Here is a 24,969-nt window from a genome sequence, read left to right on the forward strand (position 1 = left end):
TACTTAACCCTTAAATCACTTTTCAGCTAACTTAATTCAGTTTCATTTCAGTCATCTTGGCAACACATTTTGATTCTAACCTTTTTCATTCAACAAAAATGTAAATAATCATTTCTATTGGATATCTGTGAAATGTATTAATAACCTCATTTAAGGACGTGGCCCCATAATATTTTGAATGGATGTAAATCTGCTCTTTCTACATTGTTTAGCAGATATTTTTACACAGCAGATGTTTTCCAGATCTTATGCAGACATCTCACAGATGTATATAATTGCATTAATGAGAAATTGAACAGGTGTTCCTAATGATCCTTTAGGTGAGTGTATATATAATCTTTCATATGAATAGAATTCACATGTTATGTTGTAGAATGGGATATTACAAATATATTGGCGGTAAAAGTCATCAAACACATGAGGTTTCTTAAAATTCTTTATTTTTATTTATATACAATAAGTAAGCAGTTCTGCTTGTAGGTAGAAAGTAAAGGCACATGTAAACAAACATCAAGTCAAGTGTACACATATATCACAACTGTCTAAGTAGTACAGCTCCAATGCAAATGCATAAAACCATTTGGTAACTGATCAACCCCCAGACCATTGTGCACTTGGTCATAATGCCAATCAACTATCCCAGAAGGTGAGTTGAGATAAAATTTGTATATATCTTTGAGGTTATGTGCCTCAGTGGTTGCGTAGAGGTTCTATGGCTGTGCAATCACTACTGTCTTCTTCGAGAAGGTCATATTGTGAGTTGTGATCAGACGGTCTCAGATAATAGTACAAGATACAAGCTGCTTTCACAACAGAATCCATAACCATAGAACAGGCTCGTAAACGCCGCTGAAAAAACGTTGGATGAGGATGGCAGTTTTCAGATATGTGGCGTGCTCGGGATAACTCAACTCAACTTTATTTATATAGCGCTTTTTACAATTTTCATTGTTACAAAGCAGCTGTACACAAGGCACATTGAATACAAGTAAAACAACTAAAGGTAAAAACAAGAAAAAGGTGAAAACACAAAAGACAGATATACAAATGCTCCACACACACAATATGAATACATACTTACACACATTGACATAGACGAACACACACACACACACAAAAAAACACACACGCACACACACGCACAGTGAAAGCACACATTGGCGATAAAGGAGAGAGAACCACAGGTCAAATATTAACCAGACTATAAATTCTTATATGCAATCCTAATTATGTCTAACTTCTAAATTCTGCCCCCCGGCCAGGCAAATAGTGCAAAAAAATATGCAAACGGTGGCGAGGAACCTAAAACTCCAATCGAGAAAAAAAACCCTCAAGAGAACCCAGGCCCAACCAGGGGATTCCAGTTCCCCTCTGGCAAAAGCTGCTGCCTCTTCACAAGCTCAACAGTGCTTGCACAACAAGGCTAATTAAAAAATCAATAAACTTACTAATAAGCACCGGCAGCGCCAGGGGGGTCTTGGGGGACCTCAAGACCCGCCCAAAAAACGCCTTGACCCCCCATTTGACCCCCCACCGCCTCTGTGATTAAAAATATTTAATATATATTAAAATATATATCCGGGATAATGATTTAACAATGGTCCTCTTCAAACTACGCAGAACAATAATATTTGATAATGTATTCGACATATAAAAAAATATAAACAAAAGAATCACTGCGACACCCCATGAACGTTGCTGCCGCTGCGCCTTGCGTCGTTGCGTTCAAGGCGCTGCCGCGAGCCCGCAAGTGCTGCATCGCACTTTATATCTTTATGCTAAAAATGGATCGCTTCGTCATACCTAAAAACAAATTGACAGCAGACAGAAAAAGGACTGAAAATATACCAGTTGCAGTGGAGGGCGAGCCCTGCTTGATCCTAGAATCAGAAATAGAGGACACCGAGGAATTGGAGTAAAAAGTAATTGATATAATTGAATTTTTATTTTCATTTTGCATTTAATGTTGCACATACGTTATTTGAAATGGAAAGGATTTAACGGGGGATTTAAGCCATGGCCCAGAAAAGAAACCAAGACAGCCTAAATTAAAATCATAACCGTGTCGTTCTTTTGGATCGCAGGGGCAGCTAACATCCAGGGGTTTTAGTTACTCGTGGTTCAAACAGTACCAGTGTCTTAAATATTCTGTCAAAAGACGCAGCTTTTTGTTTTGCCTGTCGTCATTTTTTTCACAGTGTGCATGGATCTGGTTTTATTTGTTTAGTAGCAGTAATATGCAGTTTTTAGCCATGTCCACTGTATTTTTTTTTTGGTTTTCATGAGACCCCCTTGAAATGACCAGGACCCCTCATTGCCCCCCCAATCAAAAGTGTCTGGAGCCGCATCTGCTAATAAGGTAAATTATAGACCTGTAGTATGTCCCTGGGTAGACGTCGTCCAGAGTACGGATGAAGGAGATATGGCTTTAGTTGCAATGACATGATTCACCTTTCATAATACAGAAGCACCGGGATGTTCTGCTGGTGGAGAAGGATTCAAAGAGTGCTTTGCCGTATTCCACATCAGCACTATTTACCGTGCTGGCATCAAATAGAAGAAAGCGAACATTCGTTTCGTCGCTGATATGAAAACTTGGTTTGTGGAGTATTGGTTCTGCTTCCCGCATCTCCGCTATCTGAACCGGCCTTAAGATCCTAACTGACCCATTCAAACTGACGATTCAATCCACAGACTGCAAACAATTCATTTCACAAAGGAATTTACTATTGAATTTATAGGGTACAATTATCCCTGATTACAGCGGCTGATTAAAAAATACAAAAAATATGCCACTATGATGATTCCCGTGCAGTTTGTTCTTCAGCATGTTTCTTCTGGTGAGTCTGAAGATTTCCTAACTTAGAGAAGCTCTTTCCACAGATGGAGCAGTGATAAGGTTTCTCTCCAGTGTGAACTCTCTCATGGATTTTCAGGACATCTTGTCGAGCAAACGTCTTGTCACACTGAGAACATTTATAAGGTTTTTCACCTGTATGAATTCTCTGGTGTTTTGTTAAAATGTTTTGACGACTAAAAGTCTTCCCACAAAGTCTGCACTCATGAGGTTTTTCTCCAGTGTGAGTTCTCACATGATGTTTGTAAGAACTATGATCAGAAAAGCTCTTTCCACAGTGAGAGCAGTGATAAGGTTTCACTCCAGTGTGAATTCTCTCGTGACATACCTGATGAGATTTTTTAAGGAAGCGTTTATCACAGTGTGAACACTGATAGAGTTTCTCATTAGAGTGTGATCTTTGGTGTGACTTTAAAGCATCTGAACTCTTAAGGGTTTTTCCACATTCACTGCACTCAAATGGTCTCTCATCTGTGTGTAAACGCACGTGTTTCGTCAGATGAGGTTTTTGACTGAATCTCTTCTCACAGTGAGGACACGCGTATGGTTTTTCTCCAGTGTGAATTCTCTGATGAATTTCTAGATATCCTTTGCTGCGGAAATAATTGCCACATTCACTGCAGTAGAAAGACTTTTCTTCATTTTGTGTCTTCATTTGAAGAGTTTGTGATGTCAGTCGCTGTTTGGATGTAGAGGCTGTTTCTCCATCACACCATGAATCACCGCTCTCATCTGAAACAAACACAAGGGTAAATATAGCTGCAAGCAGCAATTATGGGCTCAAGCCCTACAAGGCACAAACGGAAATAGATGTGGACACTTCTGAAGATTTGTTTCTGCACAGCAGATATGTAAAAGCATAAAAAGCACAATAAAATAGCATTTACATTTTGACCACAAGGTGGAGCTGTCCCCAAACTTGTGTGAGGTCACTCCAGTGATGATGCATACCAAGTTCTTGACAGAAGTCTTAAGCAGCATTTCTATTACAACAGTTCAGTTTAATGAAAAAGAGCAAACAACAGAAAGAAATATTTAAAAATAAAGGCAAGATATAAGACTCCTATCACTTAACGTCCCTCTCTTATATTATATCCTAAGCTCGATCAAAGATTTATACATTGCAAAACAAATGATAACATTACTGTCCTTATATGATTATTTTTGTTATTATCATTGCTATTATTATTGCATTCTCTCGTAAAAAGACTAACCGCTTAGTTAGTTGAATGAATCGCGCTATTCGTTCGTAGTTGGACGCTTGAACATTTTGAGTTTACTCGCTTCATTCGTGCGTCAAATTCACTTTACTGCAGACACAAATTCGCGTCATGGGAGGGGCTTCTGCCAGGCGGCTCCAGTCTCGCATTTATATATTGCTCAAATTGTGTAAAGATCGTTTTTGACAACGTGCCAGATTGTCCTCCTCCTCACTCACATTTCGTCCTCTATTGCTGTTTGGGATTACTGTCTCCGCTCGCAACATCATAATCACCTCACTACTAGAGCAAGCTCCTGATTGGTTAACGTGGCGCGAATGTATTAAAAAATTAATACAAAAATTAACTCATTCTCGGCCCCTCAATCGCGCCGCAAGTGTGTCTATCGTGTCTTGGATTGATTTAACATGTAAATCACTCGCGTCATTCGCGTTTGGTCTGAACACAACATTAGTGAGCTCCAGATGGAGAACACCTCTCTCCTGCTCCGGGATGTTTCCTTTTTAAATGCTCCAGCATGCAGGTTGTGCTGCCGTGAAAGGCAAGTTGCATTGCACACAACCGCATTTGTTTGTTTTTAATATGGTAAAGCTTTCCCACACTTTACTTGTTCGCATTCGTTAGTACTCCGCCATTATTCTCGCCGTGTGACCTTCTACTGTGATAGCATTTGGAAACGTTGCATTACACTCTAGCGCTACAGTGCCGTAGCGGTCAAATTGTGATATTGCAGGCCCTTAAATAAAGTCAAGTAATCAAACGACTACTCGACAACAAGAATATTTGTCGACAATTTTTTATTATCGACAATGTCGACTAATCGTTTCTGCCCTAATCGCCATTAAAGCAATTATTTGATAGACAAATAATCGTCAGCCAAATTTCTTAATCAGGGTCATTTTTTTTAGAATTCTTCTCATTATTATGAATTATTAAGTCAAAATAAACACTATGACCAATAAAATTAAATTCCCAACCCTGGCGGAAACAGGCTTCCACAAAAACACCTTTCATGAGACATGAAATATTGTAAAAAGGCAAAAAAAACATACCTGGAGGAATAAAATCATAATCATCATAGTCGCCATCATCATCATCATCATCATCATCATCATGATTGTCATCTTCCTCTGTGTAAAGTTCCTCTCCTGTAGGTTCTATGTCTATCATGTTCCCGCTGTCTTCACAAGTCTTTTCTTCATCTGATTTGGGTTCTGTGTTTATCTCCAGCTTCCTGATGTTCTCCAGTTTGACTGAAGGAACAAAATCATCATGATTCTCATCTTCATCAGTCTGTTCTTCCTTTACTGTGGTTTGTGTTTCCATCTCCATCAGTTTCCTGCAGTCCATCAGTGTGACAGAACACATGTTCAGTGGTCTGGTGTTCAGGATCTGCTGTTCTCCAGCGTTACAGACAGAATCCAGAGACTCTGTGGAGGTTTGATCAGTAGATTCATCCTGATTCAAGGTGTGATTACTGTCACACACAGTGTCCTGAGCGTCTGTGGGGTTTGTGTCAGTATAACAGAGTAAAGTGAGGCTGAGCCCTGAGTCCTGCGTGTGCCTGGAGCGCGTGCCATCCTGTGACGTCATTATCATCAATGAAACACAAAAAATACACACTAACAACACCCACTAAAGTTTACAAACACCAAAGAGAGAAAAGTGATGTAAACACGCAGCGCTTGATGTTTGTCTTTCTTTCTTTCTTTAGTGGGTTTATCGGCGGACTGAAGAGCTGCAGAGCGACTCCTGCTGGACTGGAGACACGTCACACTCAACACTATAATAATGATTTCATTCAGATTGCTTTAGACCCGTTTAAGGCTTTACGTGATAGTGAGGTGAAGACGCCCGCACTTAAGTAATTGAAAATACATATAATTGTTGTATTTTTATACTTAACCCTTAAATCATTTTTTAGCTAACTTAAGTCAGGTCATTAAAGTCATATTTTGATTCTAAACTTTTTCATTCAACAAAAATGTAAATAATCATTTCTATTGGATATCTGTGGAATTTATTAATAACCTCATTTAAGGATATGGCCACACATTATTTGATTGGATGTAAATCTGCTCTTTCTATGTTGTTTAGCAGATATTTTTACACAGCAGATGTTTTCATATGAATAGAATTCACATGTTATGTTGTAGCGTGGGATATTACAAACATATTGGGGTACCAGTAAAAGTCAACAAATACAATAGGTTTCTTCAAGTTTTGCTTGTAGGTAGAAAGTAAAGGCACATGTAAACAAACATCAAGGCAAGTGTACACATATATCACAACTGTTTAAGTAGTACAGCTACAATGCAAATGCATAAAACCATTTGGTAACTGATTAACCCCCAGACCATCGTGCACTTGGTCATAATGTCAAACATCTTGCCCAGAAGGTGAGTTAAAATACAGTTTGTATGTGTCTCTGAGGTTATGTGCCTCAGTGGTTGCGCGATTTCCCTGCAGATGACATAGAGGTTCTATGGCTGTGCAATCACTACTGTCTTCTTCGAGAAGGTCATATCGTGAGTTGTGATCAGACAGTCTCAGATAATAGCACAAGATACAAGCTGCCTTCACAACAGAATCCATAACTATAGAACAGGCTTGTAAACGCCGCTGAAAAACCCTGAAACGTTTGTTGAGGATGCCAAAGCAGTTTTCGGATATGTGGTGTGCTCGTGATAACCTGTAGTATGTCCCTGGGTGGACGTCGTCCAGGGTATGGACGAAGGAGATATGGCTTTAGTGGCAATGACATGATTCACCTTTCATCTGGAGGTTCAGCTGGTGGAGAAGAATTCAAAGTTCCGCCTCTGAGTGCTTTGCAGATTGCTGAATTTGCAAAAATGCCACCGTCGCTATTGCTCCCATAGCTGCTCAAGTCAATCACTAGAAAGCGATAATCTGCATCAACTACAGCCAGCAAAACCACATAAAATGTACCCTTAAAATTGAAAAAGAGGAAGCCGGAATTTGATGGGGCCTGAATAACAAGCTGCAACAACGAATCGATATAAACCAATTCAAATCGATTACTAAATGAGTTGTTATGCACTAGCCTTTTTTGAACCATTCATTTATCAATCTGTTGTCATGTATAGCTATACTGCAAAAAAGCTTTTCTTACTTGGTAATTTATTTCTCGTTTCCAGTCCAAATATCTAAAAAAAATCCAAAATCAAGATTACTAGACAAGAAAAATGGCATGAGAAAATTAAGTCATGCTTAAAACTTCTGTTTGAGTTTATATCTCATTAAGATTAAGATTATTTTTCGTACCCCATTGGCAGATAATTTTGCTTGTTTTAAGCAAACAATAACTTTATTTTGAGGTGTTTTTTCAGAAAACATAATTTCTTATGCTTTTTCATGTGTCTAGTAAATGTATCTTGATTTAAGATTTTTTTGATATTTGGACGGACAACAGGACAGAACTACTAAGTTAGAAAAGCAATTTCTGCAGTGTATTTTCTGTGCTTTGTCCCATATAGGTTATTATTGACAAATATATTTGTGTGTGTTGTACTTTTTAATTTTAAAGTTCTTTTATAGCACTCGGTCATCTTAAGCTGTGTTTAAATGTGGTGTATAAATGAAGCTTGCACTTACTACAATGATGGTAATAATTTAATGAATAAGCTTCAAGTGAACTTGAGAGAGAATGTGTGTGTGTGTGTCAGTGTGAGAGTTTGTGAGCGTGTGCATCTGCGAGTGTGTGTCTGCAGTGTAGTGTAGAGAAAAAGTTCTGACATTCGAACAAATCCTGTTAAATTTTCTGATTTGTATTGTTCTTTATTTTTTATAAATTGTTTATTGTTCTGGCAGCTCAGGTGGCACTTTATTTAAAAAAAGTCTATATATTTGGCAGATGTGAATGTTTTTTGTGTTATTCCATTTTTTTTATTTTTATTAGTATTATAACAGCTCAGGGATGTTCAAGGAGCAACATGTTTGTGCAGTTTCTAAAGAATTGAGTTCTGTTTTTGAATTAAGGGTTGGAAATGAATGCATTTCTTGGTTTTTGTTTTTATCCGATTCATCGATTAATAAAAAAAAAAAAAATCGACAGATTTATCGATTATTAAGATAATCGTTAGTTGCAGCCCTATTTCCATCCATTGCCCCAATACAATTGGGGAAGTTCCAGCTTTCATTGAATCTCTTGGCTGTTTTCCTCCACACATTTACTATGGGCACCGGCATGTGTTCGTTTTTAAGACATTTTATTATCGTTTTTAATAATAGTCGCTTCAGATGCCTCTGCAACTATTATTAAAAACGATAATAAAATGTCAAAAAAATATGCATTAAATAAAAAATATTTTATTTAGCTTTTTCGCATGTCCTGCAATCTGCACCGGCCTTAAAATCCTACACGACCCATTCAAACTGACGATTCAATCCACAGACTGCAAACAATTTATTTCACAAAGGAATTTACTATTAAAATTCTAAGCTTCAATTATCCTTGACTACATATGCAATTTAAAAAATACTAAGATGATTCCAGTGCAGTTTGTTCTTCAGCATGTTTCTTCTGGTGAGTCTGAAGATTTCCTAACTGGGTGAATCTCTCTCCACAGATGGAGCAGTGATAAGGTTTCTCTCCAGTGTGAACTCTCTCATGGGTTCTCAGGACATCTGGTCGAGCAAACGTCTTGTCACACTGAGAACATTTGAAAAGTCTTTCCCCATGAATTCTCAGATGATTCACTAAATTGCTGTGACGCTTAAAGCTCTTCCCACAAACACTGCAGTGATAAGGTTTCTCTCCTGTGTGAACTCTCTGATGATCTTTGAAATGATGTGGATAAGTAAAGCTCTTTCCACAGTGAGAGCAGAGATAAGGTTTTTCTCCAGTGTGAATTCTCTCATGAGTTATCAGATGAGATTTATGACGGAAACATTTATCACAGTGTGAACACTGATAGAGTTTCTCCTCAGAATGAGTTCTTTGGTGGGACTTTAAAGAACCTGAATCCCTAAAGGTTTTTCCACATTCACTACACCCATACGGTCTCTCATCGGTGTGGACACGCATGTGTTTCTTAACATGAGATGAATGGTAAAATCTCTTGTCACACTGTGGACACTTGTACGTCTTTTCTCCCGTGTGAATTCTCTGATGAGCAACAAGATTTGATTTGGAGCTGAAATATTTGTCACATTCACTGCAGTGGAAAGGTTTTTCTCCAGTGTGTGACATCATGTGAATCTTCAGACTAGAAGACGAGATACAAGCTCTCCCACACTGCTGACAGTGAAAGTGTTTCTCGTCTCTGTGCTCTTGTGAATGAAGTTTCTTCTCTTGTAAGGTAGGAAAGCTGATGTCACATCTGGTGCAGGTGAAGAGTTTCTGTTCTGTGTGTTTTCTCTCATGTGTCTCTAAACGTCTCTGTGAACTGAATGTCTTTCCACAGGTGATGCAGGAAAGAGTTTGTGCTGTCAGTCGCTGTTTTGATGTAGAGGCCGTTTCTCCATCACCACATGAATCACCGCTCTCATCTGAAACAAACACAACCTGTGTTAAGAAGAAGCTCCAGCACATCTGAAACTACATCAGTGTACTGAGAATGAGAAACACGAGAATGAAATATTGTGAATAGACAACAAATGAAACATACCTGAAGGAATAAAATTATTATCAACATCATGATTCCCATCTTCATCAGTCTGTTCTTCCTTTACTGTGGTTTGTCTTCTCATCTCCATAAGTTTCCTGCAGTCCATCAGTGTGACAGAACACATGTTCAGTGGTCTGGTGTTCAGGATCTGCTGTTCTCCAGCGTTACAGACAGAATCCAGAGACTCTGTGGAGGTTTGATCAGTAGATTCATCCTGATTCAAGGTGTGATTACTGTCACACACAGTGTCCTGAGCGTCTGTGGGGTTTGACTCGACCTTTACCACAATCTGACAAACACACAACACATCATCAGCACTGGAGCTTTATAGAGAATATATGTGTGATATATAACTTTCATTTAGTTTGACATGAATGACAGAATAAAAGCAGTGTGAGTGATTGAGGTAAATGATGTTGAATGTGTCCAAACCTCTGTGTTGAGTTCATCTCCTCTTGTCCTCAGCTTTTCCTCCAGTAACTTCACCTCTTTCTTCAGCTGACAGATTTCTGTGATGAAATCATCAATATCCAGCATGGACAGATCAGTTCCCACTGATTTACCGCACATCTGTGACGTCATCGTCAACATCTTAACACAAACACACACACACACACACACACACACACACACACACGCACAACACTGTGTTTAAAACACTAAAGAGAGAAAAGTGATGTAAACACGCAGCGCTTGATGTTTGTCTTTCTTTCTTTCTTTAGTGGGTTTATCGGCGGACTGAAGAGCTGCAGAGCGACTCCTGCTGGACTGGAGACACATCACACTCAACACTGGAGACATGGAGCTCGTTTCATAAATAGTTTGATTTAAGACTAAACGTTTCTGTTTCTTCCTGCGGTGGTGAAAATAATAACGATAGTTTCATAATGTTACCAAAATTCTATCGATTTATTATAGATAACCAGTGAACAACATGTACACATCTACAAAGCACGAATTACATTTCAAGTGACTATCGGGTGTCAGAGGGATTCATTTATTTTTGTAAAGCAGCTTTACCGAAAATTTATTTTTGAACAAACCGTAAAAACAGAAGAAACACAGTACAGAAATAAGATAAACAAAGGATATATAAATGAGAAAATGTAGAATACTCTATAGGCATTAACTGCATTCTGAGCAGTTTTAAGATAAAAAGATTTCAAGTTATTGGATTCCATTTGACTTTGTAAATAAAACCTTTTTGTTCTCTAAAAACGTCCCAAAATATACACAATGTAACAAAAAACATCACATAAACATATAAATAAGATTTTTGACAAAAATATATATCGAAACCTTTGAAGACATAACAAGACACCTTTTCTGTATTCACCTCATGAATCCTAAACTTTTACTATTTAAGTTTACTTTAACTTCACCAACAATCTATTGTTTTTTAAAATGGTTCCTCTTCACTGGTTTCCTGTTCTCCCTTCTTTTGTTTAAATATTATTCATACCTGCACACATGTGTATTGTTGGCTCCCAACACAAAATACTGAATCTTCTGTCATTTGTAAGTCAGTCTATAAAACGGACAAACAAAAATGCATTATGTTACATAAAAGTGCGGTGCAGTTTAGTTTCAAGAAGAAATATTCTGAAAGAAAATGTCACGTTTCCTATTGAATGTAACAAAAAAGCACCTGCAAAACGTCTCCGGTTACTTTCGTAACCTCGGTTCCCTGAGAAGCGGGAACGAGACATTGCGGAGACCGCATATGAAACTCCTCCTCTTTTTCACTTTTCCTGAAATCTTATAGGATAACGCCAGTAAAAAAACTGGCCAATTGTCGCAAGAATGCAACCGTATGCAAATACTGACGAATCCAGACAGTATAAATACAGTGCATGTGACGACAATCCTCAGAATCTACGAGAGAACGCCTGCACGGTGATAAGCGGCGAACACGGCGTTCTCCGCAATGTCTCGTTCCCGCTTCTCAGGGAACCGAGGTTACGAAAGTAACCGGAGACGTTCCCTTTCGAGAGCGGTCACTTCGACATTGCGGAGACCGCATATGGAACGGTAGTACAATCCCGCCGTGAGAGCTTGCAAAATCAGCCAGAAAAACTGGGTTAAAACACACAAGCATGGGAAGCATACTATTTTAACCATTCACGAGGTCGCTAAGCGTCAACAGCTGATTGGCTTAAATCGGCCAATAAACTGCTAAATCACTGAACCGGCCAATGAACTGCTATATCGGGCTCCTGCCAAATTTGCATATCCAAACCCAACCAATGCAGCGGGCTGCGCTGAAACAGGGCAGACACCACAACAGTAAGAGCCAGCACGGTATCCCGGGCGGATATAACAGAGATATAAAAGTACACCAAGCACAGCATAAACAGCAACGCGGCAACCACTGTGTAGCATAAGCGATTATAAAGTAGAAGATAAAGAGTCATCAGCACTCACCGAGAGGACTTGAGACGACAAAGAGGACACGTCCAATCTGTAGAACCTGGCGAAAGTGTTCTGCGAAGACCAGCCAGCCGCACAGCATATGTCCTGAATAGATGTGCCCCTAGACCAAGCCCACGAAGAGGCGATAGCCCTAGTCGAATGAGCTCTGATACCGAATGGGCAGTTCTGTCCCTGACTCTCATACGCTAAGGTAATAGCGTCCACCACCCAGTGAGAGAGCCTCTGCTTTGATACAGCCCGACCTTTAGTTCCCCCACCATAGCAGACGAAGAGCTGTTCAGACTGCCGAAAACCGGCCGTGCGATCAATGTAAGCCCGCAAAACCCTTACCGGGCAGACCGCTCTCGGAGCGTTTGCATTCTGCGAGTCTGACGACTCGGAAAACAAAGCGGGCAAAGAAATGACCTGTGCTCTAAATGGGGTAGACATAGACTTTGGCACATAACCCGATTTCGGCCGGAGAGTGACATTGCAGTCGCCGGTTCCAAAACGAATGAAATCAGCGCCGACTGAGAGCGCTTGTAAATCCCCTATGCGCTTAGCCGAAGCAAGGGCAAGAAGGAGAACGGTTTTTAGAGTGAGCTCTCTTAGGGAAGCCGCGTCCAGAGGCTCGAATGGGGGAAAGGAGAGAGCCTTCAACACCAGCGCTAAGTCCCAAGGCGGCACCGAAGGGGATCGCGGTGGAAAAAGTCTCCTCGCTCCTCTGAGGAATCTGACTACCAGCATGTGCCTTCCAATGGATTGCCCATCAACCGGGGAACGAAACGAGGCGATAGCAGCCACATAAACCTTCAGTGTTGACGGGAGTCCGCCGCTGTCCAGCCTGTGCTGCAGGAAGCATAAAATATCAGACACGGGGCAGGACATCGGGTCGATATTGTTACTACTGCACCATTTAACAAACACCCCCCATTTGAGAGCGTATAAACGCCTGGTGGAAGGCGCTCGACACTCCGAAATAGTGTCAAGTACACGCTGAGGAAGTGCATTTAAAACCCCCGAAGAGGCCAGGCATGAAGACTCCACAGCTGCGGGCTGGGGTGAAACATCGTGCCGTTCGCTTGGGACAACAGGTCTCTCCTGAGGGGAATCCGCCACGGCGGTGCCGTTAACAATTCGCTTAGGTCCGGAAACCACGGTTGATTCGGCCAAAACGGAGCGACGAGGATCACCGTCGCCGTCTCCTCTCTGATTTTGCACAGCACCAGGGGCAAAATCTTCACCGGAGGAAACGCGTAAAGCCGAACGTTCGGCCATCGCACCGTCAGAGCGTCGTTCCCCATGGGGGAATGGGTCAGCGAGAAATACAGCGGGCAGTGCGCGTTCTCGCTCGTCGCGAATAAATCCACTTCCGCCGTCCCAAAGCGCTCCCAAATTGACCGCACTGAGTCTGGATGAAGCCTCCATTCTCCGTGCGGAAGACCCTCCCTCGAAAGCATGTCCGCTCCGCAGTTCAGACGACCGGGGATATGCGCTGCCCTGACAGAGAGTAGATGCCGATCTGCCCACAGTAGGAGACTCGCAGCCTGTTTGAAAAGAGTTCCTGAGCGGACTCCTCCCTGGCGATTTATGTACGAAACCACGGACATGTTGTCGGTGCGAATCAGGACATGTTTCTTCTCCAGTCTTGACTGGAAAGTATGGAGAGCTAGAGACACCGCCATCAGCTCCAAGCAATTTATATGCCATTTTCTCTGTGACTGTGTCCAAAGGCCGGATGCCGGCATGCCCTCGCACACTGCACCCCATCCCGAGGACGACGCATCCGTCGTAACGACTATGCGTCTCGTAACCAGCCCCAGGGGAACTCCCCGACTGAACATGCTTGGGTCGCGCCATGGGCTCAGGGCACTGAGGCAACTGAGTGTAACCGGGACTCGCACTCGACCCGAGGACCATGCTCTCCATGGAACCCGAGCCTTCAGCCAAAACTGTAGCGGTCGCATGTGCAGAAGACCCAGGTGGCAGACCGCCGAGGCTGACGCCATGAGACCCAAAAGCCTCTGAAACTCCCTCAGTGGAACAGACCGACCCGGCCTGAGCAGATGTAGAGCTGAAGAGATGGACTCCGTCCGCTCTTGAGAGAGGCGAGCGCGCATCTCCACTGAGTCGAAACATACCCCCAGATACGTTATTGACTGACTCGGAGTGAGCTTGCTTTTCTGCATGTTCACGCGTAGCCCCAGGGATGTCAAGTGACGAAGCAGCATTTGCGTATGACCGGATAGCGCCTCCCGTGAGTGGGCTAAAATTAACCAGTCGTCCAGATAATTCAGAATGCGCATACCGCTCGCTCTGAGAGGGGAAAGCGCCGCGTCCACGCACTTCGAGAATGTGCGCGGTGCTAATGCCAGTCCGAACGGGAGTACGGCAAATTGGTACGCTGAACCCGCGAAAGCGAATCGCAGAAACTTTCGGTGGCGCTTGGCTATCTGAACATGAAAGTACGCATCCTTCAGATCCACGGATGCAAACCAGTCCCCGGGACGCACTTGTGCCAGGATCTGTTTTAGAGTTGTCATTCTGAACGCTCGCTTGTGAAGGGCTCGGTTGACGGGTCTCAAGTCCAGAATCGGACGCAGACCACCATCTCTCTTGGGCACTACAAAGTACCGGCTGTAAAACCCGCTTTCTCGCTCGTTCGGAGGGACACGCTCGATCGCTCCTTTCGCGAGCAGGCTGCCGATTTCCTGCCTCAACACAGGCGCATTTTGCGCTGACGTAAGCGACGGAACCACACCGCTGAAGCGGGGAGGTCTTCGTCTGAACTGCAGGGTGTACCCGTGTTCTATCACATTTAGTAGCCAATGAGAAATGTCCGGAATGGCCTTCCACGCGTCCAGAAACAGACATAATGGCCGAATCTCTTCGGGCGTTACCGTCAGCGGACCGTTTAGGGAAGCACGCTGGTGCAGCGAGGCTAATTGCACTGGCGGGGAAATAGCCCGTGCGTGAGACTCCAGCCGTCTCTCGCCCACGGGAAAGACCGTGGACGAGGGAAGGCTGGTTATAGTCGGGATTAACTGCGGCTTCGCGCTGCACCGTGGCAGGGCAAGGAACGCAGCATTGGTCGTGTGAGGGGGAAAGAGCTCTTTTTGTGAACAGGTATGTGTTTTTATTGCATTTACACAGACATTTACAACATTGCAATGTTCGCCCGCAACCGCGGGGGAAAACTGATGCAAACAGCGGCGTTTGGGGGCCACCGGAACGCTCACAAACTCTCTCCTCCTCTTTATAGGTCCGTCAGGATGACGGCTTGGCAGACGATGACGCTCCGCCGTCGTGGCGCGGCGGTCCTCTCTGCGGTCCTCCCTTCGGCCCGTACCTCTTCTTAGGCGGGCCCGACCATTGTTTAGGCCGTGCATCCGGCTCACGACCTCGAGAAGCCTGGGCGGAAGCAGCGTGCTGTTTGGTCGGCCTCTGCGCGGAGTGCGACGCGGATGAAGAACGGGCTCTAGGAGACGGTTGATAAGAGCGTCGCGGGAGCACGTGACTCATGGCCTTGGCGCGCTTTTGCGTCTCCCCGAAGCGCTCCACCACCGACTCCACGACGTCACCAAAGAGGCCGGAGGGAGTGATCGGGGCGTTGAGGAGAGACTTACGGTCAGCGTCTTTCAGGTCCGCCAACGTAAGCCAGAGATGACGGTGTAGGACGACCATGAACCCCATGGATCGGCCGATAGCTTGTGCGGTCCGCTTCGTTGCCATCAGAGCGAAGTCGGTCGCTGCCCTCAGATCCCTCGTGGCGTCCGCCTCCAGGCTGCCGCTATCCAGCGACTGAAGGATCTTAGCCTGGAACACCTGCAGCACCGCCATTGCGTGCAAAGCGGAAGCGGCTTCTCCGGCGGATGCGTAAGCCTTACCGGCGAGATGAGCGGTAAACCTGCACGGCTTCGACGGCAGGCCTGGGTCCGAGCCCAGCGAGGTGGTAGAAGGGCACAAATGAGCGGCGAGGGTCTCCTCGACGGGTGGCATGCGCACGTAACCGTGGGCCTCCGCTCCGACCACGTGGGCGAACATGGATTGCGTAGCGGCGTGAACGCGCGCCGACTGAGGAGCAGACCACGATTTCACCACGTGCTCGTGGACATCTGGAAAGAATGGCGCACTCCTCTTTGATGTGGCCTGACGGCGGCCCGCCTGAAGGTACCACGAGTCGAGCTTACTTTTTGCCGGCTCCTCAGGTGAACTCCAGGTGATGTCGAGCTCGCTGACGGCCTTCTCGAGGACCCTCATGAACTCCTCGTGGAGGTCCGGGGTGCTCTCTAGGTCGGGGCGATCCCGCTCCGACCCTGCCCAGTCCTTGTCTGAAGCCGAGATGGACATGGAGTCGTCGTCCTCCTCAGCGCCGAAGGAAACGGCGCCCAAGACGGAAGGCGGGGGACGAAGACTCTCGTCGGCGTAGAGGACTGGGGAATGGGGTGACGGCAGAGGACAGCGGTCCGGAGCCGTGTCGTCGCCGCTCCCCCTTGGAGCGGGTAGACTCACCAGCGACTCGTTGGTGGCAGTGAGCCTTGACCCTATATTTCCACGAGCGATGTTCCTGCGAGTTCTCAAGACACGCGCCGGCAGGTCCGCACAGTGCGCGCAATCGGACTCGCAGAATGCAGCCTCCGCATGAGCCAGGCCCAGGCAGGCAATGCAGTGCTCGTGCGTATCCTGCGGGTCAATGGGACCCGCGCAAAGACGACAGTATGAAGCCATCGGATGCGGTGAAAAATATCCAGTTGCGTCTTCAACGATGGCAGCGTGAAAAAGAAGATTCTGAGGATTGTCGTCACATGCACTGTATTTATACTGTCTGGATTCGTCAGTATTTGCATACGGTTGCATTCTTGCGACAATTGGCCAGTTTTTTTACTGGCGTTATCCTATAAGATTTCAGGAAAAGTGAAAAAGAGGAGGAGTTTCATATGCGGTCTCCGCAATGTCGAAGTGACCGCTCTCGAAAGGGAACCCCCAAAACAATAACATTGTCATAACACTGACAGCACACATACATCTGTTAGACATCTATTTGACATCTGCATTTACATCTGCAAGATGTCTGCTGTCAGATGTCATAAGATGTCTGAAATAAGATGGATCTGCAAATCTCTTTCCACAGTGAGAGCAGACGTACGGTTTCTCTCCACTGTGAAGTTATCAGCTGAGATTTATGACGGAAACGTTTATCACAGTATGAACACTGATAGAGTTTCTCCACAGAATGTGTTTTATAAATAACTGCCCAAAGGTTTTGCAACAGAAAAACATACCTGAAGTAATAAAACAATCAACATCACTCTTTCTTCAGCTGACAGATTTCTGTGATGAATTCCTCAATATCCAGCATGGACAGATCAGTTCCCACTGATTTACAGCACATCTGTGACGTCATCTTCAACATCTAAACACAAACACACACACAGTTAACACAGAGACCTGTCGTTTCATTAAATATTAAACTATTTCCTCATAAAAGCAGTTTATGTAGCGTGGTTAAGCCTGTTTTCCATTGGCGTCCATTCTCCCTCCATGTGTAAGCCGTTATGATGGTTTTTTTTAGCCATGATTGCAGGTGTAACTGGTTTAGTTTTCATCTCTCACTGAATTGTGTTTTTAACAGTGAGATTTACTCGCAAACCTAAAAACACTCATTGCTCTTGACTGGAGAATGTTTGAATGTCAAGATGAAGAGTTGTATTACTCAATTACACATGCTTCATTGCTAATACACTGGATCTAACAGATCCCTTGCTTTAAAATCACTCCTAAAACAAAAGAATCCTTTTGAAAACCCAATAGCAACCATCACAGAAATGTAATTCATTTAATGGTTATAATGGGAACTGTATTTGTTTTAATGGAAACTGTAATAGTGCGTTCTGGTGGGATGTAATCTGGCAGATGGGAATCAATAGAAGACCAAAACAAACTACTTAACTAATTATGTAATAGAAATGGCTTTTAGGTAATAATGGTATATTTAATAGAAGCCATTAAGAATATCTGTGATGGTTTTTGTGTTGTTTCAGCAGGGATGGTAATGACACTAATTATTATGAACCATGTTTAATATTGGTTTTAGTACAGTTATATTTAATACATTTAATGTATATTTAATCTATTTTAAAGAATTCAAAAACATAATCCCACACAAGACACAATATTACATTTTACATCTGGCAGACGCTTTTATCCAAAGCATTAAAGGTTAACATTTTAATCAATATGTTTGTTTCCTGGGAATTGATCCCATGACCTTTTTAAACATTAAGTTTGTGATTAAATAATATATTTCAGTGTAGTGCATATTCATTTTGTATTTATAAACACATACACATACACGCATATACTAAAGAAAACATATCAAATGTAAACATTAATGAATGTTTATATATTATTTAAATGACTGACAAATATAAATAAATACATGTAAATATTTCCTAAATATGTATACATGTATGTGTTTATAAATACTAGATTAATATGAAAAGTACACAGTCAAATACTGTTTTATGTAAACACAAACTTTTATTCTATATCATGGATGCAATTAATCGTAAATGAAGGTAAATTACACAATTCACCTCGTAGGAAAATGAACCAGGGTTTAAACAACATGCTTACTATAGCTTAACCACAGTAACCAACAATAACATCATTACAAAATAGAGGATATAAAGCAGATATTTATTGACAAAAGAATAAACGATTAACTTAAAGCTAACATTATATTCTTACCTTCCATCTGATCATAAACCTCAGGACGACACTAACACACAGCAGGGTGTATTACTTTTTTTACAATTTAGGAAACAATAAAGCGATCTGTCACAGGGTCAATAACACAATGAGTACTAGCACCAAGTTACTAGTATAAGAAGTGTCAATCTTTCAAATATCATTCAAGTGTATACTTCATCTCACATTTGTTAGTGAAAAGAAAATCGGCAAGCAAATGCGAATCAATGAGGTGAAACGTTAATTTTGAACTGACGAAAGCGTGTGCCGTACATATACAGTTACTGGATGCATACTGAAGTACTCATATTTTTCCTAAATACCATTCTATACACTATACACACCACCGTCTAGTGTAGGAACTCTTGAAGGGAATATCGTCCCAAACGGATTACTTTATGGTTTTATACTAACTAACCGGATGTTTATGTGGTTTCCCAGACCGAAGGCAGAAGAGGTCAATCGCTTAATACAATGCAGACCAATAAAATTTGATTTGAAGTTGTGCTTGCCATGTTTTTTTGTGTAACAGTCACAATCAGCGTGCGTTATCACTCTGCGGGAGAACACTGAAAGCTCAGCCTCTCTTTTGGTACCCATCCGTGTCCACCGTTCCACACTTTATATTTTTGGTTGAGTGCATCACATGGGTACTTAAAGTGCACTTCTTACTTTTTAATTTTCCATGTGAACAGACCACTCACACTGTTTATATTACAAAACGGCAAATAATAGTGCCTGAGTGCATCTTGTAGGGATTCTAAAATGATTCCAGTGCAGTTTGTTCTTCAGCATGTTTCTTCTGATGAGTCTGAAAACTTCCTAACTGATCAAATCGCTCTCCACAGATGGAGCAGTGATAAGGTTTCTCTCCAGTGTGAACTCTCTCATGGATTCTAAGGAGAACTCTTTGAGTAAACGTCTTGTCACACTGAGAACATTTGTAAGGTCTTTCACCTGTGTGAGTTCTTTTGTGTGTCACTAAATGGTGACGACGACTGAAACTCTTCCCGCAAACACTGCAGTGATGAGGTTTCTCTCCAGTGTGAATTCTCAGATGAACTTTAAAAGAACTAGGCCGAGAAAAACTCTTTCCACAGTGAGAGCAGAGGTAAGGTTTCTCTCCAGTGTGAGTTCTCTCATGAGTTATCAGATGAGATTTATGATTGAAACGTTTATCACATCGTGAACACTGATAGTGTTTCTCATCAGAGTGAGTTCTCTGGTGTGACTTTAGAGAACTTGACTGTGTGAAGGTTTTTCCACATTCACTGCACTGATACGGTTTCTCATTGGTGTGTAAACGCATGTGTTGATTCAGATTGCCTCCATAACTGAATCTCCACCCACAGTGAGGACACTCGTGTGGTTTTTCTCCGGAGTGAATTCTCTGATGAATAACAAGATAACATTTGGAGCTGAAATATTTGTCACATTCACTGCAGTGGAAAGACTTTTTTCCAGTGTGTGTCCTCCTCATGTGACGTCTCAGACTAGAAGAGGAGCTAAAAGTCTTCCCACACTGCTGACAGTGAAAGAGTTTGGACTCGTACGGTTTTTCTCCTGTGTGAATTCTCTGATGTATAGCAAAATTTCCATTAGTGTCGAAACACATGTCACATTCACTGCAGTGGAAAGGTTTTTCATCAGTGTGTGTCTTCATGTGACGTTTTAGACTAAAAGAGGAGACAAAACTCTTCCCACACTGCTGACAGGGAAAGTGTTTCTTGTCTCTGTGCTCTTGTGAATGAAGTTTCTTCTCTTGTAAGGTAGGAAAGCTGATGTCACATCTGGTGCAGGTGAAGAGTTTCTGTTCTGTGTGTTTTCTCTCATGTGTCTCTAAACGTCTCTGTGAACTGAATGTCTTTCCACAGGTGATGCAGGAAAGAGTTTGTGCTGTCAGTCGCTGTTTTGATGTAGAGGCCGTTTCTCCATCACCACATGAATCACCGCTCTCATCTGAAACAAAAAAAAAACATTTTATTTTCGAGAATATGACACGTTTATGTAGATTAAAACAGCCCAACAGTATATTAAATTAAGCAAACTTAAAAATAAAATAACACAATAAAGCACCAATAATATTTATTAACAACATCATATATAATATATATAAAAAAATGGTCAATTTTAGTCTTGACATACTTTTATTAAAAAAATTATGATCTCATCCCTATCTCCGTTACGAAACAACAAACGCCCACACATGAGATTGACTGAGATTTACAAATTAATAATTGTTATAATTATTCATAATTATCTCTGCAGTATTTATATTTACAGCATTTAGACTGATCATTGACACCTCATTAAAAACAAATCCTTAATTAGTGGTGTCCTTCACCTGAGATCAAATATTAAAGACATAACTGTAAAGATGAATGTTTCTTCATTCCGGTTATATTATGAAAATAAATAGGACAGATAACAAGGACATTAAGAGAAACGATTGTGTGAGCTTAATGGCTGTTTTTCCAGACTTTGACAGCCGATGATATATGCCCAGTAATTAAGGAAAATATTAAGTTATTTATTTCACTGTGTTGTGCAGTTATCGATTTCAATGCTGTCCTGTATTCCACGCAGTCGGATCATCTCTACATCATGCGCTCATAGTGTGATGGTGAGACAACGCTGAGTTGAATATTTATTTCAAGAGTAAATATTTCTTGATTTCAAAGGTCCTATATTGATTAATTTATTTACAAGGTGTAAAAAAAAACACTATTACTCTGTTACAATAGGTAGTTTTTCTTACCTTACTTCTTGACTGACTAGTCTAGTCTGCTGTGATTTGTCTACGAGATACAGGGGAGAAGAGTGAAGTTTTCGTGGGCAGTCCTAGCGAAACATAAGAAGGGACTATATGTAGAGACGTAAAGCTGCGTGCAGATTATAAGCGACTTTGTGGTTGCCTGAGTGACGACATCCATCGATCATGTTAGATCTACCATATTTCTATTGGCTGTCGCTTCTGCCCATCCGGTCGCCAACGGTTGCGACTGCTCGTGTCGTCGGAAGTCACCGGCTCTACTTTGAAATGAATAGGATCATTTTGCTTGTAATGTATAGGAGGATTGAATACGTGGTTCGATAATTCGATAAAGTGAGGTTAAAACGACCTTTGATGAAACAGCAACTTCCATTAGAATAAAATATGGTGGAAGACAACAGAAGAAACATACCTGAAGCAATAAAATCATGATCATGATTGTCATCTTCATCAGTCTGTTCTTCCTTTACTGTGAGTTCTGTTTTGATCTCCATCAGTTTCCTGCAGTCCATCAGTGTGACAGAACACATGTTCAGTGGTCTGGTGTTCAGGATCTGCTGTTCTCCAGCGTTACAGACAGAATCCAGAGACTCTGTGGAGGTTTGATCAGTAGATTCATCCTGATTCAAGGTGTGATTACTGTCACACACAGTGTCCTGAGCGTCTGTGGGGTTTGTGTCAGTATAACAGAGTAAAGTGAGGCTGAGCTCTGAGTCCTGTGTGTGTCTGGACTTCTGTTCAGAGAGGAAATATATTGAGATAAAGATATAAACTATGACAGTGAGATTAAAAACATTATTAAAATACAAACATTTAAAAGCAGTGTGAGTGATTGAGGTAAATGATGTTGAATGTGTCCAAACCTCTGTGTTGAGTTCATCTCCTCTTGTCCTCAGCTTTTCCTCCAGTAACTTCACCTCTTTCTTCAGCTGACAGATTTCTGTGATGAAATCATCAATATCCAGCATGGACAGATCAGTTCCCACTGATTTACAGCACATCTGTGACGTCATCGTTAACATCTAAACACAAACACACACACACACACACACACACACAGACACACAACACTGTGTTTAAAACACTAAAGAGAGAAAATCAAAGTGATGTAAACACGTAGCGCTTGATGTTTGTCTTTCTTTCTTTCTTTAGTGGGTTTATCGGCGGACTGAAGAGCTGCAGAGCGACTCCTGCTGGACTGGAGACACATCACACTCAACACTAGATTCATGACGATCATTTTGATACATTCTTTGATTGTTTTAATGTAGAGACTCTTTAGTCCAGGTTAAACTTTATATAAACGATAAAAAAAAAAATGAATCTAGACGTTATGCACCACGTTTTTGTTCGCGGATTGCAGCTCAACACATCATCACTCACAATGTGGTGTTGAGTATTGTCAATAATTAACTTTTCCTATTAAAATGAAAAGTTTTCTATTTCTGAAGTAAATGCCCGTTATTGATCAGTAACGTTTTTTATCAGTTGTGGAATTGTACAAGATTTTGCATGTTTGGGGCATATTATGAGTGCAAAAAACACCACTAAGAAGATACACATTCATTTGTGCATGTAAAATCTTGTAGAACTCATTTTTGACATACATTTGACACCTGTACTGAACTGTAGTGTAAAACACAAAAAATATTTTTTGGCTAAAAATCAACTATTGTCAATTTTCTCTTTTTTTGTCCTGGCCATTAAAACAATTGTCCTTTATTCATATATAGCCCTCAAATGTTTAATCTTGTATAATTCTCTCGTTTGTGTTTTTTTAATTGTTACTATTTGTTGTTTGTTTTTTTCTTCCTTGAATGATTATAATTTTTGTGTCTAACTAACATGTTCTCAATAGTTTCTGTTTGTTATATTGGTTTATTGACATAAATACAAAAAGTAATGTAAGACATTGAACGACTGATGAAAATGATATTCTTTCTGCAGTGAAACTGATAAAAAGTAGAAACATGATGGAGATCAAAAGAGAAGAAACATAAGACGAAGATCATACTGGTGAAGATAAGAGTGATGGTGGTGACTGTTTAATTCCTTAGGGTTTGTTTCCCCTCTTGTTGTTTTTTTGTGATATGACACTGTCACGTGTGTAGCTGTTACTTCTACTTTAATCTGTTTGAATACTCTATTCTGATTGGCTGAAAGTTGTGCATTGAAGCCAATTAATGCACGGTTAGTTTCAGTCTGTTTGATCAATATTTGAAATAAAGTGACAAAAATAACTGTAATTTTCACCTGTCTGATCAATAAATATACACTGTAAACCAGGGTCAGTTCTAGGGTAAGTGGATATCCGGGGCTTAACCCACAGACCTCCACATACGTGAATATGTGGAAGCGATACAGCCAGTGCTCGAATTGAAGGGGGGCTGGGGGATCCCCCATGAGGCATCAGGGACCACCCTTAAGAAGTAAAACATTGGACATTGGAGGGTCCCTCAGATATTTGTATTTGAGTAAACTTTATAAGGACAATCGTGATTAAAACATACAATGGATGTGGTAAATTTTGTGAATTAATTATTTACAATAATTTATATCAAGTTTGTTGGGCTAGTTGTCATATCCCTGTAAATTTGAAACGCCCCGCCCCACGTCTAAAGACCCCTAAGCGCAGGGCAGTGAAAGAAGCTCTTCTATGAAAGCCTGTTTTAAATATAATAGCATATAGTTATGCATATTATAATCAATGTTGTACATTATACAACAGTAATAAGAGTGAAAATGAGTACTAGAATTATTAAATATGACATCTATTTGGGACAATTAAGACCTCGCTACTTCCCTTAACCTCACCCTACAATTTATTATTAAACACCTGTTAGCCTTTTTCAAATATTTTTTATATTTTGATGAAAATAAATTGCAAATGACTGTGGTATAAGCGAGATACCCTTCAAAAAATTGACCATGGTTTTACTACAGTTAAAACCAAAGAAACTGTAGAAAAACAATGTTTATCACAAAATAACCATGGTTTTGAAAATCGTTTTTTTTTTTAAACTTTAAACGATGGTTACTGTAGTAAAACCACGGTTTTGCCCCAAGTAATCAATGCACGAAAAAAACATGGTTACTACACTTATTCCAAAAAAACATGGGTCATTTTCGTAAGGTTAATCCACAGCTAACCACGTCGGTTATATCTTGGCCTCCACGTTGTGCATTAAAACCCTTAAATGCACGGCTAGCTGTGGATTATCCCTTAAATAGAAGTGTTTTTTGGTTACTCAAGAAACAGGTGTATTTCAGATGTGTATGCGTATGTGTGTGTGTGTGTGTCTAAATTCTGAGTTAATGTTTTGTTTA

At 41.5% G+C, this 24,969-nt stretch overlaps 1 protein-coding gene across 1 annotated transcript; it reads right to left on the reverse strand.

Moving 5' to 3' along the window:
- Nucleotides 1-486: 486 nt before the first annotated feature.
- LOC130437609 (zinc finger protein OZF-like) lies at nucleotides 487-5,766 on the reverse strand. Its single transcript, XM_056769003.1, has 2 exons — nucleotides 5,130-5,766; nucleotides 487-3,589 (listed from the first exon to the last, which is right to left on the reverse strand). The coding sequence occupies exons 1-2, from the start codon at nucleotides 5,674-5,676 to the stop codon at nucleotides 2,796-2,798; spliced, it is 1,341 nt and encodes a 446-aa protein (XP_056624981.1). The 5' UTR covers nucleotides 5,677-5,766; the 3' UTR covers nucleotides 487-2,795.
- Nucleotides 5,767-24,969: the final 19,203 nt, after the last annotated feature.

The sequence above is a fragment of the Triplophysa dalaica genome, chromosome 2 (genome assembly GCF_015846415.1).
Source record: "Triplophysa dalaica isolate WHDGS20190420 chromosome 2, ASM1584641v1, whole genome shotgun sequence".
NCBI classification, from domain to species: domain Eukaryota; kingdom Metazoa; phylum Chordata; class Actinopteri; order Cypriniformes; family Nemacheilidae; genus Triplophysa; species Triplophysa dalaica.